Source organism: Athene cunicularia (assembly GCF_003259725.1).
Source record: "Athene cunicularia isolate RWA chromosome 12 unlocalized genomic scaffold, athCun1 chr12_part1, whole genome shotgun sequence".
NCBI lineage: Eukaryota > Metazoa > Chordata > Aves > Strigiformes > Strigidae > Athene > Athene cunicularia.
This window is the reverse complement of record NW_020799116.1, coordinates 8,231,924-8,259,655: the sequence shown is the minus strand read 5'-3', so window position 1 is coordinate 8,259,655 and position 27,732 is coordinate 8,231,924. Positions and strand designations below refer to the sequence as shown.

At 45.9% G+C, this 27,732-nt stretch overlaps 2 protein-coding genes across 2 annotated transcripts in view; one reads left to right on the top strand and one right to left on the bottom strand.

Moving 5' to 3' along the window:
* Positions 1 to 5,938, bottom strand: part of LOC113484874 — a 31,636-nt gene extending 25,698 nt beyond the window's left edge. The window contains exons 1-4 of the mRNA XM_026857557.1: positions 5,896 to 5,938; positions 4,917 to 5,115; positions 4,147 to 4,223; positions 1,933 to 2,165 (exon numbers count right to left, since the gene is read on the bottom strand). Of these exons, the coding sequence (XP_026713358.1) occupies positions 1,933 to 2,165; positions 4,147 to 4,223; positions 4,917 to 5,115; positions 5,896 to 5,938 (552 nt within the window). The remainder of the gene's footprint in view (positions 1 to 1,932; positions 2,166 to 4,146; positions 4,224 to 4,916; positions 5,116 to 5,895) is intronic.
* A 7,258-nt stretch (positions 5,939 to 13,196) lies between these two features.
* On the top strand, positions 13,197 to 19,992 carry LOC113484873 (2-epi-5-epi-valiolone synthase-like). Its single transcript, XM_026857556.1, has 5 exons — positions 13,197 to 13,366; positions 15,691 to 16,324; positions 18,005 to 18,238; positions 18,977 to 19,229; positions 19,892 to 19,992. Exons 1-5 carry the CDS (start codon positions 13,197 to 13,199, stop codon positions 19,990 to 19,992), a joined length of 1,392 nt encoding a protein of 463 aa, XP_026713357.1.
* Positions 19,993 to 27,732: the final 7,740 nt, after the last annotated feature.

The following is a 27,732-nucleotide window of genomic DNA, read 5'->3' as shown; positions in this document are numbered from 1 at the left end:
AAGAGCAAGTGGTGGCTAGCCGTGTCTGCCCTCTAATTTCTCTAGAGGGACAAGAATGAAACACAGGGCTGCAGGCACCATAGACAATAAAGACAATTCTTGACAGACGTTGTTCCAGCTCTCCTCAATCTCATCACATTTTTCAGCAGGTGTTAGCCAGCTCTGCTCTAAACCAGCTTCTGTGCAGAGGGTGGGGGACAGGAACACCGTTGTTCTCCACCCTCCCCATGAAGCTGAGCTGGGAGAGCTCAGCTGTGCCATCCCCAGCCCATCTCCTGCCTGTGACTGCCTGCTCCTCCTGCCTCTCAGCAGGCCTGCATGGCAATGAAGGAAGCCTGCCTGGTCTCCAACCTAAACTGGTCTTCTCTAGGAGGGCAAATGCAGCATGCTGACTGCAGCCTGAGCCTCTTCCAGGTGTGTTCCCACACGGCTGCCACACTCCAGCCAGGCAAACCTCAATGAGCCCAAAATGCAAAGGCAACAGAGAGGCAACCAGATGTGTTGCTTCATCATTTACAGCCACTCTTGATTAAGACCTGGAGGACAATTCTGATTGTCCTGATACCAGTGATGAAGTATCTGCCAAGTTGAGCAACGAAAGTTCAGAGCCCAGTGCAGAAATCCTGCATAGAGAGGTGTCCCCACTGCTGAGATCTCTCCTGCCAAACAGGAACATCTCTGTTCCCATCAGCTCCAAGAGCTATTTGAAGCCCTGAGTACCTGCAGAACTGGGGTCAGGATGTGCCTTCACGTTGCAATTGGAGGATATAAAATCAATTGCAACATTCTGTTTTAAGGATTTAATTTTCATGTCTTTGCTCCCTTCTTTAATCTCTACACAGCATGTACTCTGCCTGCCTCTAGATATTTTAATTCAGTCACAGTAAGTCAGTTGCACAGAATGGGCACTAGAGAGCAACAGCAATTCAATTAATTTCACACTCACTGCGGGAAACTGGGATTTTAAATGCTGCACGTTGCAGGTGATCCGTAACATTTCGTTTATTCATATACTTGGCAAAGCTCTTTGTTTCTTTCTTATCAAACTTGGAGGTCATGAAAGCCAGAGGTCAGAAAGCTCGTGGCCATTTCATTTTAGAAATAAGTATGGTACCTGTTAGTGCAAATAAAGTTACAGTCAAACTCACACTGACACATCCAGATTGAAACTGGAATCAGATCAGATAGGTTTGCATTAATAATAGAAAGGCTATACAGTTAATGAACCTGCTATAGGCACCACCTGTTAGCGTGCTGGACCTGCAACATCCTGGAGATCCAACTGGAATTAAACGTGAGACTCCTCTAGCTGCTGGCAGTCATAAGCTTTTCTCTTTCTTGGGACAGAGTCACTAGTCAGAATGAAACAAATACAGCCAATGCATTTGCTTGTCTAAAGCTTATCACACTGCTCCGGAAGCGAGAAACTTGAGGTCCAATTGCCTACAGTGTTTTCAGTGGTAGAAGACAGCGAGAGGTTGTTGGTTGAAGTACAAACTTCTTCAAGACTTTCCCAATTCTGAACAGTGGGAGTAATCTGTCCTTCTCAGGAGCTGGCTCAGGAGGGCAGAGATATGCTCTTCCAGCGTGCTGTATTTGGAATTAGAGACCCTGAAACAAAGCCCACCCACGTCAAGTAAAACTCTGCCATTGAAGCCTATCGATCTACATTTAGAGCTTGTGGTTCCTCTAATCAAAAAGCTGCAATATTTTAGTTAAAAAGGAAAAAAAAACCCTTGTGTGACAGAGCAGTCCCATCACACATTGTCACGAATAAGAAATAACTCCAATGCAAGAGTGTGCTCACACATATTTGCAAGCAAACTAGGGTCACTGTTCAGCATTTTGTGGGCAAGAAATATAATCTGCGCCCAAAACTCTTTAATCTGCTCTGCACAAGAGTTCCCAAACTCCCCTTCCAACTGACTTTACCTCCAAAGTGTCTGCCATTGGTCCCACTCGCATGCTTATCTTTTTACCATCTGAAGAATAATCAAATGCTTCTTGGCTGTTCACTCCGAGATACGGCGCTTCTGCACATGCAAAGATTTTGCCATCATCTGGCAATTCTTCTGCAATAGCAAGGATACTGTAACCTTTAAGCTTGCCAATTAATAAAATCTTCCTGGCTCTGATCATATGAACAAACATCCTAAAAATTTGGCCTGTTGAAAGATGAGAAAGAAAATTTTAAAATAAAACCGTAGAAAAGACTGTACCCTGTTCACAATGAAAATTAGATGTAGCTTTTAAGTGATCATTAGGAAAAAAAATGTAGTCTTAAAACACTTTCAGATAAGGGTTTAACAACAGAATCTGACAAAATTTCATCTAAAATGCAGCTAAAAGACAACAGAATAAAGGGACTGGTTTTAAATGTAGAACCTTTATCATCAATGCTGCTATTGTTCAAGTGCTTGTTAAATAGTGCTTGAAATATTGCATATTTTAACATTCCCCCCATATGAAAATGGCTTTAAGATGTCTCCATATTCTTTCTGGAACCCGGTTAAAAAAAATCACTACATTACCTTGCATTTGCTCTTAGAGTCATTATCCCTAGACAGCACCATCATTTAAGAAATTTATCATCAGTGGTGTCCTTCGAACAATGTATTAGTGTAATACATTATAAGAGTACTTCACTGTGATGATATATTACTCAAAAGATGGGAACATCTGGGAAGAATGAATCTGGGAATAGATTTAATGTAATAGGCTTTATAAGGGGATACAAGACTGGGTATTGCTACTTGAAAAGGTACAGTGCTTGGCCACAGGCCACCTCTACAGCAAAAGCACGTAAACCCCTACCAGACACCACCAAAGCCAAATCAACATGATTTTTCCCTTCCTTCCCCTTCCAGGGAGGACAAGGATCTCCGTGCTGCTCACTATGGGATGGGGCTGGCACCATGAATTGAAGCCCTCACGAGCACGTGTGTGGGCACAAGGGCACGGGAGGCGAGGGACAGGGAAAATTCATGAAAAAGGAAGATCAAAGCCTACAGAAAGTTCTTATTTTTCTAAGTAATTTTCCACATTTGCTGTGCTTTTCCATGGCATTCATCTTTTCCCTGCTCAAGATGGAGTAGGGAAACTTCAGTGATAACCTTTCTGGTGCAGTTTTATACTCTTGGATGACCAACTTGCCATTCAAGGAGTGAGAGGCACATTCTTCCTGCAGTCTAACTCTGGTTTCACTTCCTTCAGCATCCCCTGGGCCGTGATCAGGTGAAGCTTTTCTGGAAAAAGAAATAAATTTCTACATTTTAATAACAATCAAATTCTGAGCATCCTCCATATAAAGCAGCAACAAAGAGGGAACTCCTAGAAAAGGTCCATATGTGCATGAGCATGAGAAGTTAGCCCAGAAGCATTACAAATATCCCTAGACTACAGTCCTAAGAGGACCTGGATTGGCAATAGGCCCATCTTGGTGCTGGCAGCCACACCAGCTATAGGAGCTTGGGTAGAAGGGGTTGTGGGACCAAAGGAAAGCGTTCCCCACTGTACAACCCCAAATCTTTCCCATTTCCAGCTGGTCCCAGACAGGTGTCTATCTGTCTGCTGTTTTGGAGTAAATGGCTCCAGCTACCCTGGCCAGGTTTGTTCAGCTCTAGGGTGAGGTTTTTTTCAGCCAATAAAAAAAATGGTTTCATTGCAGAATATGGGAAAAGATGTAAAATCTAAAATTTTTTGTAAGACGGGGAAAAAATGGTTTTCCTCACAAACTGCTGAGAAAAGCAGGGTATCTCCAGATGCTATTTCACAGAAACCAGGCCTGTGACATCTCTGGATGAAGTGAGATGCTACCTATTACAAAGAGAAGGGAATAGATGACTGGAAGAATCCCATAGCCTCCAGACAGATTAGATTACCCTATCTGAAGAAAGTAACCACCAGGAATGGCTGGTGATACTTCTGCGGGCCAGAATTTAGAGCCATTTCAGCTTTTCTTTTTTTATTTTTTTTTCCCAGCTCCCCCCCACACTCGTCAGTAAAATGAGAAAGAATTCATAACCCGTGTCAGCCACACTCAGATAATCCAAGACTTAAAGAGTAGAACATTTCATATAACCTCTTTTCTGCCCCTCACAAATGCTTTAACAACTTTAATAAGATAATGTATAGCTATTATCGTACAGCAAGCGTAAGTCAAACAACTATCAGCTATTATTTCAGCAACAGAACGAACGCTCAGCGTTCCTGTAATCCACAGCCTGGAACAGTTTACACATTGTCAATTTTAGACAGAACTGGCTTTTTCCACATATCAAAATGTACACTGATAAATGGGAATTGTTTAGCAGACCCCACATGGCTGGGTAATATACTGTAGCTCAAAAAAGAATAATGAGGGTATCAGTTGGACTTCTGAATTAATGATACCTTAAATTAGTTTAATTAATTAGTTTAGTTACTAGAGTAATTTAGTTAGCAGATTAATTAATGTTTGTTAAGCGCTTGGAGATAAAAGCTGCATATAAAGGCTGTTATTATAGGGTGGATCCAGAGGTGCAGGTTGTCTTCATTCTTTATTTATCCCAGCACCAATTTGATCCAGGGGCTGATTCTCTGAGCCTTTCAGCAGGCACCATGTGGAGGCTGGCTTGCTGATTTTTCACAGGATATGCTCCAAGGCAGACACTCCCAGAGTCAATAGTCAATTGGTAGAATATCTTCCAAAACTTAGAGTTAGGACTTTTTGTTCTCACCTCCTCTCCTCAAGTCCATAGGCACACACAGACACACACACATATCCACGCACACTTTGCTATATATTTGGGTGCAGTTAACTCTCGTCTTCTTCCTTCCACTGCCCCCACATTTATGGCATATTCTGAACAGAAAATCTAAGAACGTATTTGTACAATCACAGAAAAAAGCACAAGGATACAGAGGAGTATCCATACCTGTTTGAAGATGCCATTGCATCCAGGTAAGGGTCTAGTCCAAGAGCTACATCAAGAGCTTTTTGTAAGTAATGCTTGAGCTGTTCAGGAACACGAGAGTCATTGAGGGCTATTTCTTTGGCTTTGAGAAGGTTCTCAGCAATGAGTCCAGCTGGGGTTTCTGAAATGGAAAATAAAAGGAAGAACAATGATTTTGTAACTGCTCAGATCAGCAGAAGAGAAATCTAGATTGCAGATAAGTGGTTTGTGTTTGGGGTTTTTTTCATCTAAAATACAGGGTTTTTTAAGGACTATGAAAACAATCACGGAAACCTTTCCAAACTGAAAAAAAATATTATACTTCTAATTCATTTTTGTCACATGCATTCTGCCTTTTTTCCCCTTACAGCTGATCCTTTTCTGAGAGGAAAAAGATAAAAATATTTCAAAAATACGAATTTTCACTTTTGAAGGCCTGAGACAAACACTAAACACCAAATAACTGCATATGAAACCCACTCCTCTAGGTAGCTTTTTCCCCTGGAGAAAACAGAGCACTTCTCAAACCGCTCTTGCAAAACCAGGCTGTTCCTCTCAGGCCAGGACACGCAGGCACTGGGTCTAACTTTGTAAAAAGGAGGATCTCCACTACCTGCGTGTCAATGGGGTGCACAGGTACCCCTGACACATGTCTGTGCCATGGAGGCTGCTGTGCACGGAGTCTGCAGAGCAAACCGTGATGCTCATGGCCAAAATACAATTACACTTGTCCTGCTGCAGCCAGACTGACAAACACTCAAATGAAAAATCATTGTGCCAAATCCATGATGGCATAAAATCAAAGATACTCTTCAACTAATGATTTTAAGCAGGTAATTTAGCAATCATCCTGGCATGAACGCCACCTTCTAACCCTCCTTCTGCCTCCAGCCTGCCACAACAGCTTGCAGTGATGAAGCACTATCCTGAACTTTCTGTTTCTCAGGTCACGAAAACTGACTATGCTTGAACCCATCAGCACCACATGGCAAATCTCCCGGCATCTTTTCACAACCCAGGCCCTGCCAAAAGCAGATTATTCAGGTAAAGAGAAACAGTTATGCACAATACAATAACATGTCAGTATTTCAAAGGCTGTGGAAACATCTCCAGGATGAAGATCACCCTGCCTTGGGGGCAAAAGGAATACTTCCCATGTCACTGTATTGCCCTCAGACCCCAGAAAACCCATATGGCAGCAAAGCAACCATGGACCTCAGTGAGCAATGGCTCCACAGCAGGGAAAATGATTCAGAAAAACTTCCCCACTCCTAAAGTGAAAGAGCACGTGCTGGGTTATGAAAGCACAGGTGAGGCCAGGTTTGAGAGACACAGGGCAGGTAGGCTGTGAGTAATCTGTGGAGCAGATTGCCCCTGGCACAATTTTATTCCTTATGATAGAAAAGCTGCAGACAACTAAGTGAAGCGGGTGAAAGGAGGACACATTTCCTCTGAAGAACTGGCCCGGACCAGCCCAGCAGCTGTAGGGCAAAGCCCTGTCCACGTGAACTGCTGTTGCTGCACACACCATGTCCCTGTCCCAGGACAGGTTCCTGGTGGGGTCTTGGACACTGTAGAAGGCATCCAGCTGCTCCGTGGCCTGAGCGCAGAGCTGTCACCTCATACAGGTAACTCCCCCATAGCCCACTGTTGAGAAAGGCTGTATGAAGGCAAATGCAACGGCATATTTTCGGAATAGCTTTTAATCAGATCATTAAAGGATCAGACTGCAAAGTGGCAATACATATGTGCCTCTGACTTGTCTGTTCTCCACGTTTTTTCTGTCTACTTAAAATGCCACCCTGGCTATATTCCCCAAAGACTGGGTTTTATGGGTGTTCTAACCCAGCCTTGGTGGTAGCCTGGTGTCAGCTTCTAGCCAAGTGGTAGCATGACAGAAGGGTGTCTGGTTTTTTAATGTCTTTTCTCTCTGAGCATTTCAAGGGATAAATCTGAGGTGGATACAGTGAGCAACTACATATCCTCAAAGCAGGATGAGAGAAGAGTCAAGTCTCCTTATTGTGATCGTGACCACTATGACCGTTTCTTTCTACAACCCCCCCAGCACAGCGAGATAAATGGAGGTACAGCAGGTAGCCCCATCTACAAAAGAGCACCAGGGCTTCCAGTTGCCGAGGACCGCTCCTTCCCCTGGTACCAAGTGGCATTGTACGAATAAGTTCATGTCTTTGGGAACAGGGAAAGGTCTAAACCTGTCCAAAAGGCGTGCTTCTCAGAGCAGTGGTTCTCAGCTTTCTTTTGCTACTAAGATGACAACTCTGTTGGCTTTTGAGACATCTTTACCGACTTTCATTAATTCAAATTACAAAAAAATATGAAAGCAGACAAGGAGCATAAAATATATATGCATTTTGCACTGGAATTGCCAACCTGAACCAGACTTAGAGATCATCTAAACAGCACCATGCTCATGGCAGTAGCCCAACCTGACGCACAAGGAAGGCAGATTCAGGCTAGCGATAGCAGCCCCTGATTTACATCTCATGCCAGTCTCTTGCCTTCAGGGGTGTCTATATCTCTTTCAGCAGTTTATAATTAATTGCAAGTGCAGAAATAACCACCCGCTTCCCAGACCATGTTAGTTAGTTGACCTCAACCCAGCTACGCTTTGTGTGAATACACATTATCTTTTCACAGCTTTTACACCACTGCATGGGGTGAGCATCTCCGGGCTCCCTCCGTACGGCTACAGGAGGCTGGATGTTGCGATCTGCTCTGCCAGACACTCTGAGGCTTCTTGTTAATTTAGGGGAAAACACATATTTATAATCCATGTTGTGTTTTAGTAATCATCATGTTACTCTTCCGGATGAAGAACAGACAAGGAACCCCTGTGTCACTCGAGGGGGAGGAAAACACGATTTACCTCCAGCTGTTTTGTAACCTGTATTATAACACCAACCGCAAGCGCCAAGAAGTGCTACCGGGGAGAGGTAGCACGCAGTGCATGCCAAGATCAACTCTATATCTAAGATTATACAATCTTTTCAGGAAGCGTTACATTTTTTTTTTACAGCCTGATGATGCTTTGGGCCAACAGCAGAGGTCAGAATTGCCTTCATTTATGCAATCACCCGACAAGTCAGAGCAGAGCTGAGGGCTGGCTGCCCAGCCTGGCCAGGCTGCACTCAAGCCTCTGAGCGCTAAGGTGAGCCAAACTTTATGTAATAAGGGTTTCTTTTATGTTACTCCAGGAAAAGTGCTTCATTTTAGTGCATAGTTTCTCACAACCCCAGCAAAGCTGCTGGACTATATTAAGCACTAAACTAGATTGCCTGGTTGTGCATAGAGCGAGCTGTGAGAAGGCAGACATCTCTTTCCCTTTCCCATCTAATTGTGCATTATCTTTTCATTATCATGCATAAGAGGACGGGTGAAGATGCTGCCAGGTGCAAAGCAGAGGGGTTCAAGCCCTACAATGAAAGAACAGGAAAGGTCTACTCTGAGCCATCAGCAGCTTCATGAAAAAGATAAGGTGTCAGTTCTTAAAATGGACCACAGTTGCCAGCAGGATGGTTCCCAGCACCTTCCTCAGTACATGCTGAGAGCACAGTCAGCCTGTTATACAACGAAGCTGAATAAGAGACTGCAGCTTCTACTTTTTTCCAGAATTAGGCACTTCTGGTTCAAGGCAGGAGTCAGGGGTGCAGGTGGGGACTGTATGTGGGGATATTCGTGTCCTCTGAGCAGGCAGGCAGTGGAGGGACATGCTGCTCCAGAAGCAAAATTAAACTGCAGCTTGGGTTTAGATGGCACTTTTTGGGTGGGGGGAGCAGAGCCAGGAAAGGGAACACACTGTACTGTTCACAGGGGGCTGCCCAGGAGAAGACAGAGACAAGCACACAAGAAGACAATCTGGATATGGCAAAAACAAAGCAAAGATGCCGCAATCAGAGATGTTGGACAGGATCTTTGCTTTCCATTTTTGGGCTATCCTCATTTCACCTTCCAGCATCTAGAGCTATTTTGCAGCCCCAGCAATGACTTCCAGAAGAACTCCCCTTCCCAGCCAGGGTGGAGCACTGAACCTGATCCACTCGCCCTCTGTGCTGCCAGATGAGTGACCAGCACTGCCACAGGAGCTTCTTGGTACGAAACACTTAGCAATCCAGTCTGAAAAAAAATCTTCCCAAACAGTTCCAGCCATCATATTCACCCAGGCACCTCAGACTGGCATCAACAACAGCATATCACAGCACTCCCCACTTCATCTTAGTAGTGTGTAAATACACCTCAGCCACTGCATTTTACCAGACAATCCTGTTTATGGAAACCACAATGCAATGCTCGAGCTATTTCCTTATACCACCAGAACCCTGCAGACAAAACTGCAACCTCTTAGGAGACCCTGTGCTACTGCTTGACCCAAATACATGACACCCAGCCGGGATGTATGCCCATCCTATGGATGGAGCTGTAGCAGAGGGAAGCAAGAGTGTGGTTGTGGCACATCTGAGGCTGCTTGATGGCTTCAAACCCACCACCCGTGAGCCCAGGCAGGGCCATGGATTGGGGCACAGGCACAGCCCATGTGGGGCTGGGAGCGGGCCAGTGGCATGGGCCAAACCTGACTGCCTGGCCATTAAATGTCACAGGGGGTTCTGAGCAGAGCCAGATGGGTTCAGCTTAATTTATCAGCTGGGCCTCATCACTGGTAGTGCCAGAGCCTGCAGCAAAGTCAGCAGCAATGGCAAGGGGAGAGGTAGAAGCTTTGGGATGGAGTGGGAGCACAATGAAAAGGAGGGAGAGGAAGCAACCAGGGTGGAGAAGCTGTTGGTCATGACAGGAACCGAGGTGCTAAACCTCTGCCTGAACTTCAGGGAAAGGTGAGAAAAACATATGCCCACCAATGCATTTTCTACAGGCTCTACTTCTGGAAAAGAAGTAGAAGAGCTGGATGCTCCCCAGCACTCCTCTGCTTGCATTAGGGAGGCTCTGGAGTCACTGGCGGAGAATATGCAAAGCTTATGTTTATTTTCATACATAATAAAGAATGCTCTGTGTGGCAGAAATAAGCGGTACCCACTGACAGTCAGGTCCAAAGCTCAAGGCAGTCAAGGGTAGTCATTCAATACCTTTAATGGGCTTTAGATCAGGCTGTGAGAGAACAAAGTCTCTCGGTTCAGAGAAGCCTGGATTCCCACACACAACTGATGATTTCAGAAAACAGCCAAAAAAAGGCAGCAAACATCTTGCTCTGTGTGCCATGCCAGACACACGTGGCCATCACAGAATGCACCAAGGCAAGGTTAAGCTGCAGAAAAAAAAATTTCATAAAACAAGCATCCCAGTCCACCAGAAATCAGTCACAGCCAAAGCTCTCTTGGCATTACAAGTGTTCACCTTCCCACCCATACCCTTCTCCTGGGACCATCCTCCTCCCTCCACTTCAGGTTCCTGCAGACCCATCTCCCCTGCTCATCCTCAAACTCCTCTCCTCTGCCAAGCCACAGAGCCTGTAGGTCACTTCTTTGCGGGGCAGTGGGGGATCCACGACGAGGACATCCCACGGGGTCCCCTCCTGTCACACCATCTCTCCTGGAGCTCCCCACTCCACATAGGGAGTTTACCTGCAGGATTATGCATGTTGCTTCTTGTTCCCCGGCCTCAGAGGATGCTGCTGCGGGTTTGCTGCCTCTGTGGAGCAGCACGTTGGTGCTCAGGTGTCCGTAGAGGGGACAGGCTTCTGCACCCAGGATCACCTGGGCAGAGCCCCATCCCTGGGGAGCGGCTGCGCAGGGAGGATGGCCCCAGGCTGGGGCTGTACCGCTGCTCCAGCTGCACCCCACCCAGAGCACAGGCAGCCGGTGAGATCCAACAGCACAGAAAAAAAAGAAAAGCTGACTTTCAGTGCCTTCACTTTACGTAAGGGCAATGTTCACATCCTGACCTCGGGATGCTGCTGGATCTCAAGGAGATAATTGGCAGTTTCATAACCTTCTGGTTACATAGCACAGACATGTGTCCCAGCTGAACCATCAGCTATGAGGCCAAAAAAAGTCCCAGGATTTTGAACCCCATATTATCTCCAAGTGATCCATAGCTACAAGGTCACCACTGCCTCATACAGCCAAACATGGGAGAACCCCCAGCTCTGGGGGTCCGGAGTCTGTAGTTGGGCAGAGGAAATGAAGAGCCTGTGGGGAGCAGGTCTTTGCTGCAAGGCTTTTGGCAGCCCCTCCTCAGGATGGATCGTACAAGGACATGGCAGTCATTGGCTATGGCAAGCAGGCAGACATTGGAAAGTCAATTTGTCAGCTTCTAAAATGAAACAGAAGACATTTCAATGACCCCAAAATACAACAGGGAAGCATAAGCAGAAAATAAGTAAATGCACAGGACAAAAGAGTAAAAGAAAAGCAAATAAAATAAGTCCTAATGCTCAGTGGATTGCTATTAATCAAAACAAATAAACAAGACAAAGAGGATAGACCTCCTTGCATACCTAAGATTATTCTGTCATGATTTAGTAAACAACAAACCGCATTAGACCTGCAGTCGCTGTGGAAAGCAATCCAAATTGTGTTTGGATTGGGACTTAAAATTTCAGATGAGTATTTGGTAAACAGGCTAAAAGCTTTAGTATGCCATCTAATCCAGCCTCTGCTAGCTTTGGAGGTGACTTTGGGCAAGTTACTTCTCTTCTGGTGACTCTATTTTTCTCTTCTGTAAAACTGGGATAACAATCTGTCCTCTTTGCAAAGCACTTTGTCATCTGGAGATGAAGCCACCAGTGAGAACTAGATGTTAGGAGTTATTACCCTTCCTGGAGCAGGGCTACAGGGCTTTAGAGTTTACTCTTGTAGCTTTTTCCCATAATCAGTTGAGATAAATGTAGGTTCCTAAGTGAGTTTGGCTGCAATTAGGCTTTCAATGCAATGAAGTGGTCTTGCTTGATGGGCTCTTGAACTGTTTTTTCCAGCCTTTGCTTTTACGCCTGTTTTTAGTTTTCTTGATCTTTGTTTCTGAACAAGAACAGCTTTCAGAAACATGGCCAAGAAGGCAGCAAAGACAAGTTTGTACCTTCAGGCACTGCTGGCAAAATCAGAGGAAGATCTTCCCCTGTGCTCAGCACACAGAGCTGTATGCTAAGGGAATGTTTGGTGTGACAAGCTGAGCCCGGGGCCCTCTAAAAGCCCCAGCTGGAAGATCATATGGAAAGGTGAATTGTGCATCCCTCGGTCACGTGAGGAGCAGGGTGCTAGCCACCACCGCCAGCACGGACCCCTGCTCCAGCCGCCACCATGCCATTGCTTCCTAGAAGGGGAATTGATCCCCCTGGCTGAGCCACCCCACAAGGTCAGTGTGCTTTTGGGTCAGAGAGACAGGGTCTCCCCAAATATGGAGGGGAGGGGGAGGAATCTGGCAGTCTTAATAAGATAAATTATTATTTATCTTATTAAGATTATTATAATATCTCAATAAATAAAAAAATAGAAAATAAATAAGATAAATATTAATAAGATAAATTATTATTTATCTTATCATATAAGGTGACAATTGCAGGAAATCATGGGACCCAAAAGGCAGGGTCATCCAGGCTCAGATACCATTGCCTGGACCAGACTGCTGATCCTGAAATGACCCGACCACAGGGAAAGCTCAGCATCTCAGAGTCCACAGGCTGCTGAGCAAACGAATCAAAAGTCAGCTCACCCCCCAAACAGCCTTTCAGGAGATAAACTCTGATTAGTTTTTTAAACCCACCATGAAAGCTAAAAAAAAAACCGACAACAAATAATTCTGCTCCTCAACGCAAGAGAATCATGGGAATGTGAGCTCAAAAGAGGTTTAACCAGCTGGTATGAATCCCATCCCCATGATCCTAATCCTGTCTCACCCCATAAGAGTGGTTTAGAGCCACAGCCAGATCAGAGGCTCCACACAGCAAAGGAAGTTCCTGAACATCATGGAGAATCACAGAAATTGCCTTTCATAACTTTAAATTTGCTGTAGGGCATCATGTTGGAAGTTAAGGTATGAACTCATATTGTACTTCTTAAGCATTATAAAACTAGCTGATTATACAACCCCATCCTGGTACTTGCACGTGTCTTCAAATGCTCTTACCACCCTTAATGTGCATCCCAGATTAGATAATCTCAGTTTTGTAATTGGTCTCCCCTGTGGAGACAATACCTCCCCCTCCAATGCCTGGTCACCTGGAGCCTTTAAAAAGCACCTCAAAAGCACTCAAGTTACGGGACATCTCTTAACAGGGAGGTTTTACCTTCTGGAAGCATGCCAGTGTCAAAAGGAGCCTTTGCTCCAGCAGCCCTGGCCACCGTGCCCCAGGAGCCCCAGCAGACAGACTTCCAGCTGGTGCGAGTCAAGAGCACGTGGTGCCGGATCAAGAAAGGAGAAGCCCCTTCTGACTGTGAGGACAAGATAACTCTCTCCGAAGCAAAAATGTAAGTATAGGAGCCCAGGTTGCTCATTGGCAACTGTGCCGGATGGGTCTAGCTAGCCAAACTGTGTAGTCTTCCTGCTGGGGTGCATCTCAGATGGAAAAACCATCTTGTGTGCTGTTGCGGCTTAAACCCACCATTACACGTACAACCTGTGAAAGTGGGCTTCAAAATGGCAGCACAGGTATTCGCTGTTCTCTTTGGCATGACTTGATAAAATACCCTCTGTAACTCAGCCAACAGCCTCAGTTTTTGTAGACGGGAAGTTTCTTTAAACTTTTGAAAAGCTTACACAGGGACTTCTGAAGGATGCGCCTGGGATTTTTTTTCCCCTGTATGTACATGAAATCTTTGTGGGCAAAAGCTCATCCTCAGGCATGGGAGAAGGACGCATTTACAGAGATGGTTGCAGATAAATGAAATGTCTAGATGGGAAAAATAAACATAGTAGGTCGCTGACAGGAGCAAAACCTATAACACATCTCTCAAGCTGTAGAAGTCACCTAATGCTGCTTCAGACAGAGGAGAGAGACAAATTTCCCCCAGGGATCAGCTCTTCGCTGATAGTATATCTCTCCAGTGAATTATCCTTTAATCAAAGTATACTCATTTCCACAGGCACACGGACCCCCATTTGTGATGCAGGTCTTCCTTAATCTGGCTAAGTTTGCATGTCAGAAGTTTTCTAGCATTTGTCATACTCAGGATTGACGGGCTCTTCACCCGTGCCAGCAGCGGGCAGCGGCTGCGTGCGAGCATTGCCCAGGCAGAGGTGCGGTAGATAGAACAGGGCTTCAGCAGAGCCAAAGGCAGTCTGCTGGACCTCAGACAACAGCAGAATGAACCTAGGGACCAGGGCACACACAGGAGACCCCTCAGCTGACATATGCTTCAACAAGGGTACGTTCAGCTTCAAATTCGCTACTATTTTCTTGCACCAAAGGGGTTACAGTGGGTGCTAGTTGTGCCATCCGGCACCAAAAACTGATTCCACCAACTAACATTCAAACCCATCCTGCCTCTTAGAAGGATCACATGCCAGGGAGGGATGTACATGCACACAAAGTGTACTTGCACACAGCTATAAGGTATATATTTGGTGCATTAAAATGTACTTGATGATTGCATTTTAAAAACCCAGATGAAATTTTCTGGAAGGTATAAATACTTACTGCTTTTCTTTAACGCTTAAAACAGTTTGGGCCAGATTTAGAGGCAATTTGGTAAAGAAAGCAGAGAAAAGCATCTGTTTAGACCAACAAGAGAAAGCCCAGGCATGTGGAAAGTAATTGGGCATGTACGGAAATCTGATTATCCAATGAGTCATCTGCTCATTCAAAAAAAATCAAAATAAATGTTCTTAGAAATTTTCAATTCTTACCCAACTGCAGCTCAAGAAGAGGTCTTATATAAAATACACTTTTCAGTTTTGTTCTGTCTTAAAAAAAAAAAAAAAAAATTAAAAAAAAAAAATCATCCTTTCCTGATTCTCAACAAACTAAAAAAGCCAGTTTTTCACCTGGTTCCCCCTTTCCCAACAGGAGACGTAATAACTGGGTTACAGGGCTGTGTTTTTCACAGTTTTAGATAGATACTATCTAAATAGTATTTTATTTTAAATAAAATAGTTTTAGATAGATACTATGCCAACTTTGTGGGCTTCCATTTATTCTTTCAAACTCCACTATAGAAACCTTTGCCAACTCTCAAATAATTACTTGTTTATTTTAACTACCTGGGAGTACTTCCTATTTCTGTCGTACCTGTTTTGAAGTAGAGAGATCCACTCTTTGATGAGATCCACTGTTCAGCTGGAGAATTGGAGAGACGCTATTTTGTACGGAGGTGTGTATATGTGTGTGGCTGTGTGCAGGTAGACAGGAATAAATCATCTCATATCACCCAGATATAGTGAGCAGAGGATGGTTCCTTCATAAATACTTTGGAAAATTTTGGCAATCTCTTCCCCCTCCCTTTTGGGACGCTGGAATGATTGGTCTGAGGCTTTCTGCTGGTTTACTGATGAATTAATTGGAAGGAAAAATATTTGCTTTTCCAGGCCTTCTTGCTCTCTGTTTTGTCATTACCATGTAGAAGCTCAACCACTTGACTGCTCTCTAGGATGTGGGAGAGTTTCTCCGGTGCCAACGCAATTGAGCCCTGACACCCAGGAGACACATCCCACCCTCTCAGCCCCACACTTCTGTAGTGCACAGGCAGGAGACCCCCCATACCCCACCCCTCAGCGATTGTCCTTAAACTAGTTCAGACGTGCTAAGTACAAAAGAGGAATATGTTTTCAAACCATGTTTTCTGATCCTTGCCAGAGGTGAATGCGTCTCTGAAGGTGGGATTTCCTGGACAATTGAAGCTCCCATCTATTTTTGCTACAAAGTGGTAGAAACTTACAATATTCTGGATCCTTCCAACACTACTCTGCTCTGGGGTCACATTACTGACCCCCAGCAACTAGAGCTAGCCACTAGCAGCAAAAGAAAGCTGAGGCGCTTTATTGTCATAGATCAAGTCGTTGATGAACTTTACGGCTCCAAAGTCAGAGAATACTTTGAAGAGAATAATGTTCAGCACAAAATCCTCGCCCTGCCTACCACTGAAGAAACGAAATCCATGGACCTGGTCTTGAACATCTTGCAAGAAGTCCAGAACTTCAGCATCGACAGGCGAACTGAGCCCATCATTGCCATCGGGGGAGGCGTCTGCCTGGACATCGTGGGACTGGCTGCATCGCTCTATAGAAGACGCACCCCTTACATTCGGGTCCCAACAACCCTCCTCTCTTATGTTGATGCCAGCGTGGGGGCAAAGAACGGGGTGAATTTCCTGCAGTGTAAGAACAAGCTTGGAGGGTACACGCCCCCAGTAGCTAGTTTCCTGGATAGATCCTTCATTCAGAGCATTCCTCGGCGACACATCTCCAATGGCCTTGGTGAAATTTTAAAGGTATGAACTTTTGTAATTACAGCTTTCAAAACTGAAATCACAGAATCATAGAATAGTTTTGGTTGGAAGGGATCTTTAACAGTCACCTAGTCCAACCCCCCTGCAATGAGCAGGGACCATCTTCAACTAGACAAGGTTGCTCAGAGCCCCATCCAACCTGACCTTGAACGTTACCAGGGATGGGGCATCTACCACCAACCCAGGCAACCTGTGCTAGTGTTTCACCAAAATGTCTTCCTTGTATCTAGTCTGAATCCAACCTCTTTCACTTTAAACCATTATCCCTTGTCCTACTGCAACAGGCCCTACTAAAAAGTCTGTCTCCATCTTCCTTATAAGTCCCCTTTAAGTATTGAAAGCCCTCGGTGCTGGTAAGATGTCCATCAGCATCCACAGCATTGTATAAACCACCCTATAGAAACAAAGGTGTGCCATCAGGGCTGCATGCGGGCTTTTAACTTTCACTGAGCCTATATATATTTTTACAGCTGCTAAACTTGTTAGAATATCCCTTACACACAGTGCCTAGTGCTAACCCTGCAGAATAAACTGCAAAACCCAAGGCCAGACAGAAACATAGCACAACTAGGGAAGAAAGCCAGGTGAGGCTGATCCATAGCACTCTAAAATGAACTGCTAGCAGAGACTTTGAGGTTCATTATACTGGAGATTAATAATCTGCAAGATCATTTGTGCCTACCTCGCGGGGTATGTTGAGTATGGCCAATCAATCTCCTGTGAGACAAATTCCACTTCTAAAATTACCTGGAAAGTGAATAGTAAATGGTTTTATGCTTAAAGAGCTTTGAAAACTTCTGATAAAAGAGAGTTCAAGTTAGAGTGTATCAGAGATGAGTTCATCAGTAGCATTTTCCAGTGCTTGCACAGTGGGAACTCCCCACGATATCTGGAGGTTTGTGGCAGGCACTGGGAAACCCTCAGGTCACCATTCCCCCCTCCAGGAGGGACCTAATGACCAAGTCAGAGGGTGAAAAAAATACATACTTGTAATGATGAAACCGCTTCTGAACCCTCATATCGCCCATACTGCAGTGCTTTCCCACCTTCCCTTGCCCAAAGAGCAATTCCAAGGATTAGGTGGAAGTTATCCTGAGGATGTGCACCATCCAGTCCCTGTCCTGGGCACGGCCACCATTCAGCTGGGAGAGTCTCAAGTTTCCTGCCAGGCACACAAATAGCCAAAGCTCATTACAAACTCTCTGCTAGGCTACTGGAGCATGTAGCAAGCTCACAGGATGGTCAGGGTTGCCCAGTAGCAAGGGAACTTGCTCACCAGTGCTCCCATCATCTCTGCCATTTAACCAGAGCCCCACTGGGCATTTCCACACTGGATGCCTTTTGCATCCATCTTCGCTTATCATAGCTGAAAACGTGTGTAACACCACCAGGTCGCATTTCTCAGAGACCTGAATATATACCAAACTGGTGTATCCTCCCCTACTCCTACAGTCACATATACAAGCTAACTAGGAACTGTGTCTACAGAAATACTTCTGCATGTTGCAGAGGCAGAACTTACCTACACACTTGGTACATGGGCATTTCTTTACCAGTGCAGAACATGATATTAGTGTCCAGTCTATTGAAACACTCACGTTTTTAGCAGCACATTCAAGGATCGCATAATTATCTCTAATTCCCTTTTCTGTTCTACCTTAGATGGCACTCATGAAACACAAAGGGCTGTTTGACCTGCTCAAGAGTCATGGGAAATACCTGCTGGACACCAAGTTCCAGTCCTACAACGGCTCTGCTGACCACAGGGATGCTGCACTGCAGACTACCAGAATTGCCATTGAAACCATGTTAGAAGAGCTGGCTCCCAACCTCTGGGAGGATGACCTGGACAGACTGGTTGATTTTGGCCATGTTATAAGCCCGGAGCTGGAAATGGTGAGTGACAGACTTTATATTTCAACATCTGTGTTAAAAAAAAAAAAAAAAGAAAAAAAAACCCAACCAAATTTCAATCAGCAGCACAAAAACTGTGCAAAAGGAGCTGAGCTAAACTCCAGATTTGCATTTTACCTCAGATCAACCAACATGCCCAGTCTGGTTCTGTTGGATAAGGAGCCCCCTTTCCCTGCCCCGTTTCCCCCACACCCCCACCCGTGTTTCCTATTCAGGCCAGTTATTGCTTCTTACCGGGCATTTACCAAAGCACAAAGATGACCAGATTTCAGTGAAGCCATTAGAAGGCACCAACACGGGCTACAAGAGTGCAAAGGCATGGAGACCATAGCTGGTATTACTGGGGAGAAATTGCCACTGAGGAGTAAGGGGAGAGGACTGGACCTTATGCAAAATTCAGAGCTCTTCTCTCCATCCCATGATGCTCTTCATCAGTGATTTGAATGGGAGGAGAATTAACTCCTGGATCCCTTTGGGAGATTTTACATGCAATTAATAATTAATTAATTAATTAATCATTAATCATTTACATGCAATGAAACCTGTAAAAGAAGTCATCCTCTGCAAACCATAAATCACGGGATGCTAACATCCAGCATATCCGTACTTCCACTGCTGTGAGTCGAATGTCAATTTTGGCAAGTACTTTTAGAAGAAGCCTTCTTATTTACTATTTGTCAACCCAAACCTTTTCCCCCACCCACCTTTTCTCCGTTTCAGAGGGTTTTGCCATCGCTGATGCACGGAGAAGCTGTGAACATCGACATGGCATTCATGACGTACGTCGCCCACGTGCGGGGGCTCATCACCGCCGAGGAGAAGGAGCAGATCATCCAGTGCATGAGGGGCCTGGAGCTGCCGGTCTGGCACGGCGGCTGCAGCTGGACCCTCATCAAGAGAGCTCTGATGGAGCGCCTGAAACACAGCGGGGGACAGCCCCGGCTGCCTCTCCCCACCGGCCTCGGCGTAGCAGGTACCGCAGCAAGGGACACCAGGGAGCCCCCGGCAATATGTGGGGGGCAGTGGGCATCCCCGCAGAGTGACATGCTGGAAAACATGCCCTGTAGTTCTGCAGTTGTTTAGAAAGCACGGCAAACCAGAAATGTACATCTTGATAAACCCATCAAGAGACAGGATCCTTCTCTTGTGTGTAACCACCAGAACTCAGTTACAGACTGAGGTCTAATTAATTGCATGATGATTAACCAATTCACTTTGCAAATATATTTGTGAACCAACAGTCTAAAGGTAGGGCCCTGGCAGACAAACCAATGTCAGAAGGGAGAAACAATTCCTTTGTTAATCCTTGGTAAAAAGAATGTATTACTGTGCCTAGAACTAATACCTGAAAACTAAATAGTATTTGTTAATATCTGTGGTGAAACACTCTTACTTGTAAGATTTTTAAAAACAAAACCAACCACCCCTAACAGAAATACAATGCATGGGACCAGGTTGTGATCCCTTGCATCTGTATCCCTCCATCCAATTTCCATGAAGTTCAGTCTCTACACGCTCACAAGAAAACAGACTCCCATAAACTGTTTGGAGGAGCTACTCTCCCCCCTAGCGAGTCAGTGTATGCAGGCAGGTAAAGTTTCTCTGGATCTCCAATTAACAAGTCTTATTTTACAGAGATATTCAACGACACTAGTGAAGAGACCCTGGAAAGAGCATACAAGCTGTGGGTCCAGGACTGCAAGTCAGTGCTGGAAGAAGAGACAGCTGCTCTCTGAGAGCTGCAAGCCCAGGCTGACGGCCCTGCTCCACGCGTTGTTCAACACTGTAAGCTAGTGGGCAGGACTGAATTTTAAACAAGATAAATACATCAGCACCTGTAAAACCACGTACAACCCAGAGCTGCGTGCAACAACAAGAATATCGGCATCTGACCTGATTTACCTCTTTCAATTGCTCTGTTTGAAAGGGAATTCGTTAGTGCTCAAGAAGTGATGGCTCAGAAGTGAAACCGCAGCGTGCCCATAGCGTAGTTCACAGCAAGCAGTCTCCTCTGGGGGAAAGTGAGTGGCATTTATCCATTAATTTGGTTATTCCAACCTGGGGGCTGCACGGCCTTGCACAGTGCTGTCCCACCATTGCTCGCTGTTGGACCCCTGAAGTCAGTCGGTGTATCTGGCTCATACACCCTGCAAAAGAAGTGGGGCATCTTGACAGCACCACGCAAAATCTCCATGCTATATAAAAATCTTTGAAGTGGGTTATCTCCTTCGCTGCTCTTGGCATTCTGAGTTGTTCTTGTTTTCTTAGCTCATTCAAACTAGCCAAAAAAAGAAACTCAGCTGCCAGCCTTTGCTCCCAGTCTAAGGGAAAGACACACTCCGATTACAGGCACCGTGATGTAGCCGCGGATCAGCAGGTATCGCTGCTGTGAAGCCTGACAGGACCTGGATCTTGACAGCATGGCTTTCCTGTCTTCTTGGGACTCATAGATACTGAGGACATGCTGGCAAGACTCATCTTGCTGTCAGAATGTACAGTGGTGGTTTTACTGTGCCACCCCCACCGATGTGACATTTTGCACCAGTGTTGCCTATGAGAAAAGTTGAGCCTCGGGCCATACCACAGATGTACCTAGGCACCCCCACGGCCTCCTTGTCCCTGGCTGGCTGGGGCTCTGTCCCCATCGCAGTGCTCTCCAGGTAGATAAGGTCAGCCAGGGGAGAACCAAGAGAATCAGGTTGAACCAAGCAAGTTGATCATCTTCAAGCAACCTCAGTGTTACATCTCAGGATCCCAGAAGACTCAGAGTAGATTATATACCAGATGCTGACCGTGAAAGATGTAAAGGCAATGTCATCTTTCTCCCTGGAGGTTGACTCAAAGGAATCACAATCAACAAACAGGCTTCAAATTATTTACGGCATTATTTTTTTTTCCTCCTTATGTCATACCAATTTGTGCTGATGTGCTGGCTTCTGTTTTGATGAATAAAAGCTATTAAAACAGGAAAACTTTTAAAATAATGATTCCATTGCTGCATGCAGTGCTTGCCTGTGTACATTTGCATGTTCTCGAGAGATGGAAAGACATGGGACAAGTGAGGAATAGAGCTGACATAATAAAGCTTTTTTCCCCCTTGAGCCTGGAGATGTGCCTAAAAGTACACCAAAGAATACTTCCTCAGCCCTTTCTTTAGCTTCAGGATGGGGTTTCACACAGATGGTACCACCTTACCAAGCAGACCTCTCACAGGGCCCTCACTGCAAATGGCGTAAATGCACATCCTCAGAGCGACGCCTTGCCATAGAAATAATCCCCTAATGCTCCGAGTTAAACAAGCCTGTGGCTGAGGGTATCAATGAAATTCTGTCCTTTTTCCAGACTGTCAAACAGGATGATTCAGCTGGTTCCCAACAGCAGCCATCGAGAGGCGAAAGCATCTCTCCGGCTAGCAGGGAAAGCATCTGCACTGTCGGCTTTTCTCTAGAACAGAAAGGGACAGTGCAACACGAGACTAGATGAGGACCGGAACTTTTTAGGAGCATGAGAGAGCCCCGAGGACAGCAGTGCTGAGGGGCAACACGCTGAGAGGCTCCGGGAGGGGAGGTGTATGTTGTCTCTGCCCCAGTCTGGTGCTGGCCACTTCTCTGGGACCAGAGACTTGTAGCTCTGGTGTTCCTCTCCCAGAGCTGGCAGCGATCACCTGGATACACCCGCGAGTGGTTTACCTCCTCTCCAGGAGTTGAATGGGCCATTTTTCACGAACGAAGCACAAGATTATCAGCTGCCCAACAGTCAGTGTCCTTCAGTGCAGCCATCCTAGTCCCGTCTACCTACATGGAGGAGGTACAACAGAAACATCAACTTGAGTGGCTTATTTTAAATGTCCAGAGAGAGACTCAGGAGCATTTAGCACTCCATTCCCATGGAAAGCCAAACAGCAGCTCAGCAAGGTCCAGCTGAACTGAACACAGGAGAGTCACAAAACCACACACACATATTAGGCTCAACATTTAGGACTGATGTTCTATCGGTGACAGCAATGTGGCTGCGGGTCACCTGCCAGCCGCTGCCACACTTTGGCTTTGCCTCCATCTTCAGTAGCTGGTGTGTGTGTTACAACACATCAAAGGAGCTGGAGCACAATTAAGACTGAAAAGTGAACACATGATTATTATTTTTTACTCTCCCTTCTGCTGTGGGTGACAGAATACAATCAACCCCTGACATGCTTGGTTGCTTAGTAGCAGACAGCCACATTTTTAATTATATACTAAAATATGCTAAAGAACATAAAACGGCTGTGTGACTAATACGTGTATATCAAGAAAGGCATGTGACAGCAGCTAAATTGTTTCAGTGTCTGATAAAGAGTGTCTCTGCCAGGCTTGTCATCAAAAGATCAAGGGAAGGAGGTGGAAAGTATTATTAATAAAACAGCGACTTTTTAAAATACACCTCATTGTTTGCAGTGCGTTTTTTTAAATGTCTAGCATGAATTTAATTCTTTTCCATTTATTCAGCTTTAATTCCTGCTTTTTCAAATGGAACTATTATCATTAGACCTAAAATCTCTTCTTATTTTCTTATTACTTTCAATGACGTATTACTCCAAAGAGAAAAGTGGAAAGCCATATGGGACCCAGCTGGGTTTTCTACAGCACGAGTTCTTCATGGTTTTGTTCGAATAAAATTACTTTAGTGGTCAGAGAATAAGAAATTACTTTATTATTTACATGTTCTGAAGTAATTTCTTTTGCAACAACATGCTCTAGAAACTGATTTGCAGCAGGGAAAGAAAAAGAGAAAGATCATGAGCTCTGATATTTTTTCATAAAGGGGTATCTAAGCGGTTATTACTCATGTCCAGTCAATAGCAACACTGAATGTACCCAATGTAAAAGAATTGGCCAGAGCTCTTCAAGACACTATCAGATTTTGACTAGATGTATTTAAAGCGGCCAAACAAACAGCACTGAACATAAGAGCAACTGCCCTATTCCTGGTACAGTGCAACACGTGCTCAACCATTCTGTGCTTGCCTGTCTGGAGCTGTTACCGCTGGTACAAATTACATGCTGCATTCAGAGAAAACCACTTGCAAATGACAGTATTAAATCATAGCTCGCCTTAGATCAAGGCGAGTTCGCTGGCCTGTGCCGGGATGGAGCTACCATGGCGCCGCGGGGAGATGCCGCCTCCGCCCCGCCAGCGCCGGGACGCAGCCGAAATCATCGCCACAGCGGGGTCTGTGCCCACCCAGGGAAGCCTTGGCATCATTAAAGCTTCGCAGCCAGCCGGAAAGAATGCAGCCCCACAAGAGTGTGCTGTTCCCCACTTTTCTAATTATCGCCTAACTCTTGCTGCTATCAAAGGCAGAATGGAGGAAAGGCAGCGGAGCACTGAGGCACTGCTGAACAGCAAGAGAGCAGGCAGAGCGTGTGAGCGAGATGCGAGGCCCCAGAGCCATGTGATCCATCTACCAAACCCCACTCGGAAACACAAAGCACATGCCGAGGGCCCAGCGCCCCCCCGCCAGCACCCAGCTCTGCCCTGCTCCCACAGGACCCAGGCGCCCGACCTCCCTCCCAAATAATTGCAGCTGCCCTATCTCCTGATGGCTATAGCAAGGCGACCACTGGCAGGATGGGCCCAGCTCCCAAAGCCTCCAACAGTGCCCTACAGATCCCCAGACACCCTGTGCAGCTCCCCAGGTCTCCCCTTACCTGCAGCAGATGCACTGGGCATTAAGGATTTCTCTCATAGCTCCTTTGAGACAGTATCCACAATATGTAACCATGTACCTCAACCATGGTGATTTTTATAAATATCTTAAAAGAGCAATCAATACTGAAGTTCTTTGCATGCCCTGGCTCATCCCACTGACCGCAGCAGCCTTCTCATTGCTTCACACAGCTCTTGGGCAGCACTACCATAGAGGCCTGTCACAGGAACCATCGTTTCCCTCTGCAATCATAGAGCCAACAGTGTCTCAGCTGGGGGAAGCGCAGGGAAGGGGTAACAGAGTGGCAGCAGGAGGGGATGGGAGCTGCCTTCTCTCCAGGGAACCGTGAATGAGAGCATCCACCAGCGTTTAGCACTGCCAAAGTTCGACGGAAGCCTTCTTGCTCCTTTGCGATCTAGGTGAGAAAAGTCATAAAAAAGGAAGAAACTGCAGCTTCAAGCCTCGGTGGAAACATGAACCTCAACACATGTCGGTTAAAAGAGTGGCTCTCAAAAATATAGTTAAAAATGGAACAGTTTCAAGTAAGGATGCACTTTGGATCTCAGGCAAGGACAGCAGCGATGCTCAGTGCACACGCATTCAACCTGTGAGCCACCATCCTATTAAGCCTTATTGATTTTAATAAGTCAGGGACACTTTTTCACTTCATTACCGTGCAATTTCAAGCAAATGTATTTCAAAGGAGCTGGAGAAACAGAATACAACCACGATTCAGTGCCAGGACTACCCCCAGATGCGATAGCAAAAGGAGCAGCAGCAGCTGTACCTGCAGAGCCAGCGTGGTCACCATCGCCTGTCCGGCATCGGGAGCTGCCGAGCTCCAGGTGCATCTCCTCGGAAGGAAAGCACGATGCAGTGACGTGGTGGCAGGTCCTGTTGTGCCACTGCACCACACAGCCGAGCTCCGCAGCGTCCCACAGCCCAGCCACCGGGCTTTTCCAGCAAACCAGACCCCACCAGGCCTTGGTGGCCTTATTTTTAACATCCATTTTCTTACCTTGCACAGAATTTTTCAGGCTTGTCTGAAGGAACTAAAAGGCTTCTAACCAGACCTGCTACCACCTCCTGCTGACACACAATGAGCAACCACTTACAGCCATTGTCCCCACAACGGGTTTTCTTCCTGCTCCTCCTGGGTTCTGCAATCCAGATGAAACCTGGTGATGCTCCCACTGACAGCAGGAGATTCACTCCCCAAATGCAGTGCTGGCACAACTGACCACCAAAAGGAAAGCCAAAATACATCTAAAACCTCAAAATTTAAATTAGAAATTATATCCTAGGCTGCTAATAAATAGATTTTCTACTGCAGTACTACAATGCCACATTCTAATACTCTGCTGAATCTGTAAAGAAATAGCATTACAAAGCCTGGCTGGTAACACTCAGATGCTTTACTCAAATGTCTTCTCCAAAGAGGGAGCAGGGCTTTTCTACTGTAGTCCTAGCAGAGTCCGGTACCTTTGCCCAGCATGGTTTGTTTGGTTGTTTTTTAAATTGAGTGATGCAGGACAGCTAATCACTTTTAATTGCAACTGAATAAAGTATTTTCTACTCTTAATAAGGATCATATTTTGAAGACAGGCCAAATTCCAAGCTTCCATTGTTTGTATTCAGTTTAAAACCAATGAGATGATACGCATTAACCACCACCACTGCTGCAGCAACGTCCACAGAGATGGTGAGGACTCCACGCTGTGAGCACAGAAGCGACAGCCTGTTGGCGAACAAGACCAGAAGGGATGAAAACAGAGAGACAGGGAGAAATAATGAAGATGGGAAGACAAAACAAGATCACAGGTGGTTGCTAACCAGCACAGGCTGCAGCTGCAGGCATAATGCAGCAGCTGTTTGCATGTTCTGGAGGAGTGACCCAAGGGGGAGCAGAGAGAGGACTGGGATCCCCCTGTGTGCAGGTCAGCTGGGGAGGGTGGCGAGGTGCTTTGCAAAGGGCTGCTGGGGGCAGGTGACCCTGCAGGAGGGACGGCATGGCAAGGAGGCATAGGCACCCCGAGGCCTCGCTGAGCCCACGCCTGACCCAGGACACCTGGCGGGAGGCGAAGGGAGATGCAGCCACAGGTGATTTTGGCAGACACCCTTTTGAGAAGGGAGGGAGGGAGGCAAAACACAAGAGCTCAGAGGCAATAACATTTTCCCATGTCCACCTGTTATTATGTCCTTATGCTGGACCACAAGCTCCAGGTCTATCCACTTGGGTGTGTATCTGCAAAGCTCCGTCCTCCCCGTGCTACCGCCGTACGAACACAACCGGACAGCTCCGGTACAACCAGAGCTGCTGACTGACAGCAGGTCAGGAACACGGACACATCCACCGCCAAGTCACAAACACGGGAGCACTGCTGGGACTTCAAATGCACAGAAACACAGGATTCACTTACATGGAAAACGAGTGGCTTACACGGACGTATGTGAAAAACCAAATGCTTTAATCCATCTATCAAGAACAACAGTTCAAATTATTTCATTGGATACATTAATATTGATCCATAATTTACAGTGCTATGGACCATACACAAATTATTGCTGCAGTCAACAGCAGATGAATATCAACATTACAGTACCAAGCATCATAGCAAGAGGCAGTAATTAATGTCACTTTTTCAAGAAATATAGGTATTTATACTTTTATCAACATCAGCTTCCCCCCCAGTGCATTTTATGTCAAACAACATAAATGTAAGTGCATTATTTTGTGCTTTGTGCTTTCCTTATGTACCTTCTTTTTGCTTTTACAGGTTGTAAGATTTAAATATTGCTTTATAGGCCAAAAGCAGTAAGGAAGAACTTCATGGTACTCTGCATGTTCCTGCTTGTTGCATGGCTTTGGCAAAGTGAGAACTGGTAGGTATCCCAACCGCCCGCTCAGGGAAGCTACCGCCAGCCCAGTGTCACACAAGACACCATCATCAGACTGGGCAACAACTTCTGTCCATCCCACTCCACCTAGTTCATGCCAAACCCTGCCTGTAATTGCTGTCTCTGTCCTCTGCCATTGATCCCCTGTAAAACGTCATAGCCACACGTTCCACGATGCTCAAACAGGCAAAGACATCTCCCGATAACACCCGCCCGGAGGTCCGTGTCTCCTAGAGATGTCCCCACTGCAGCGTCAACGTGTGTTCATTCAAAGGGTGGGCAAACTCAAAGGAGGGCTGTAGCCTAAGGAAACACGGGGTGAAGAGTGAGCAGGGCACAGCCGAGTCACGTGTTACCCCAGAGCAACACAACGTATGGAGAACACACAACACAAATGCTGGGGCCACAGCGACTTTTATCAAGAAATCCAGCTCTTGATGTAACGGTTTTCCTTGAATCCTAACTCATCTCCACACAGCATACAGCCAAAAATCCGGAAATCATGGCTGTCAGCAAGTACCAGTGGTTTCACTTAAGCCTGAAAAATGTTTATATACCACAGTCTAGACTTCAACTTCCAAATGCCCAGTATGGGCACCAAACCAAAAGCTTTGTTCAACATATTCAGTGGTTCTGTTACTACACTCAAGCGTGCACACCCTGATTTTGTTGTACAATGCTGCAGAGCTGTCCCATTTTACTGGGGAAGGGTTACGCAGCCTTGTGTTACAGCTACAAGCATTTCACAGCCCTGATTTTCTTTACCTGTCACCGTTACCAAACGGCAGCACCAGTACCCGCATACTCAACTCTGAGCTAACTACAGCACAGCTGCCTTGCAGGGAACAGGAGCATTTCCCAGTCCGAGGACCATGACAGCTGCAGTGCACCC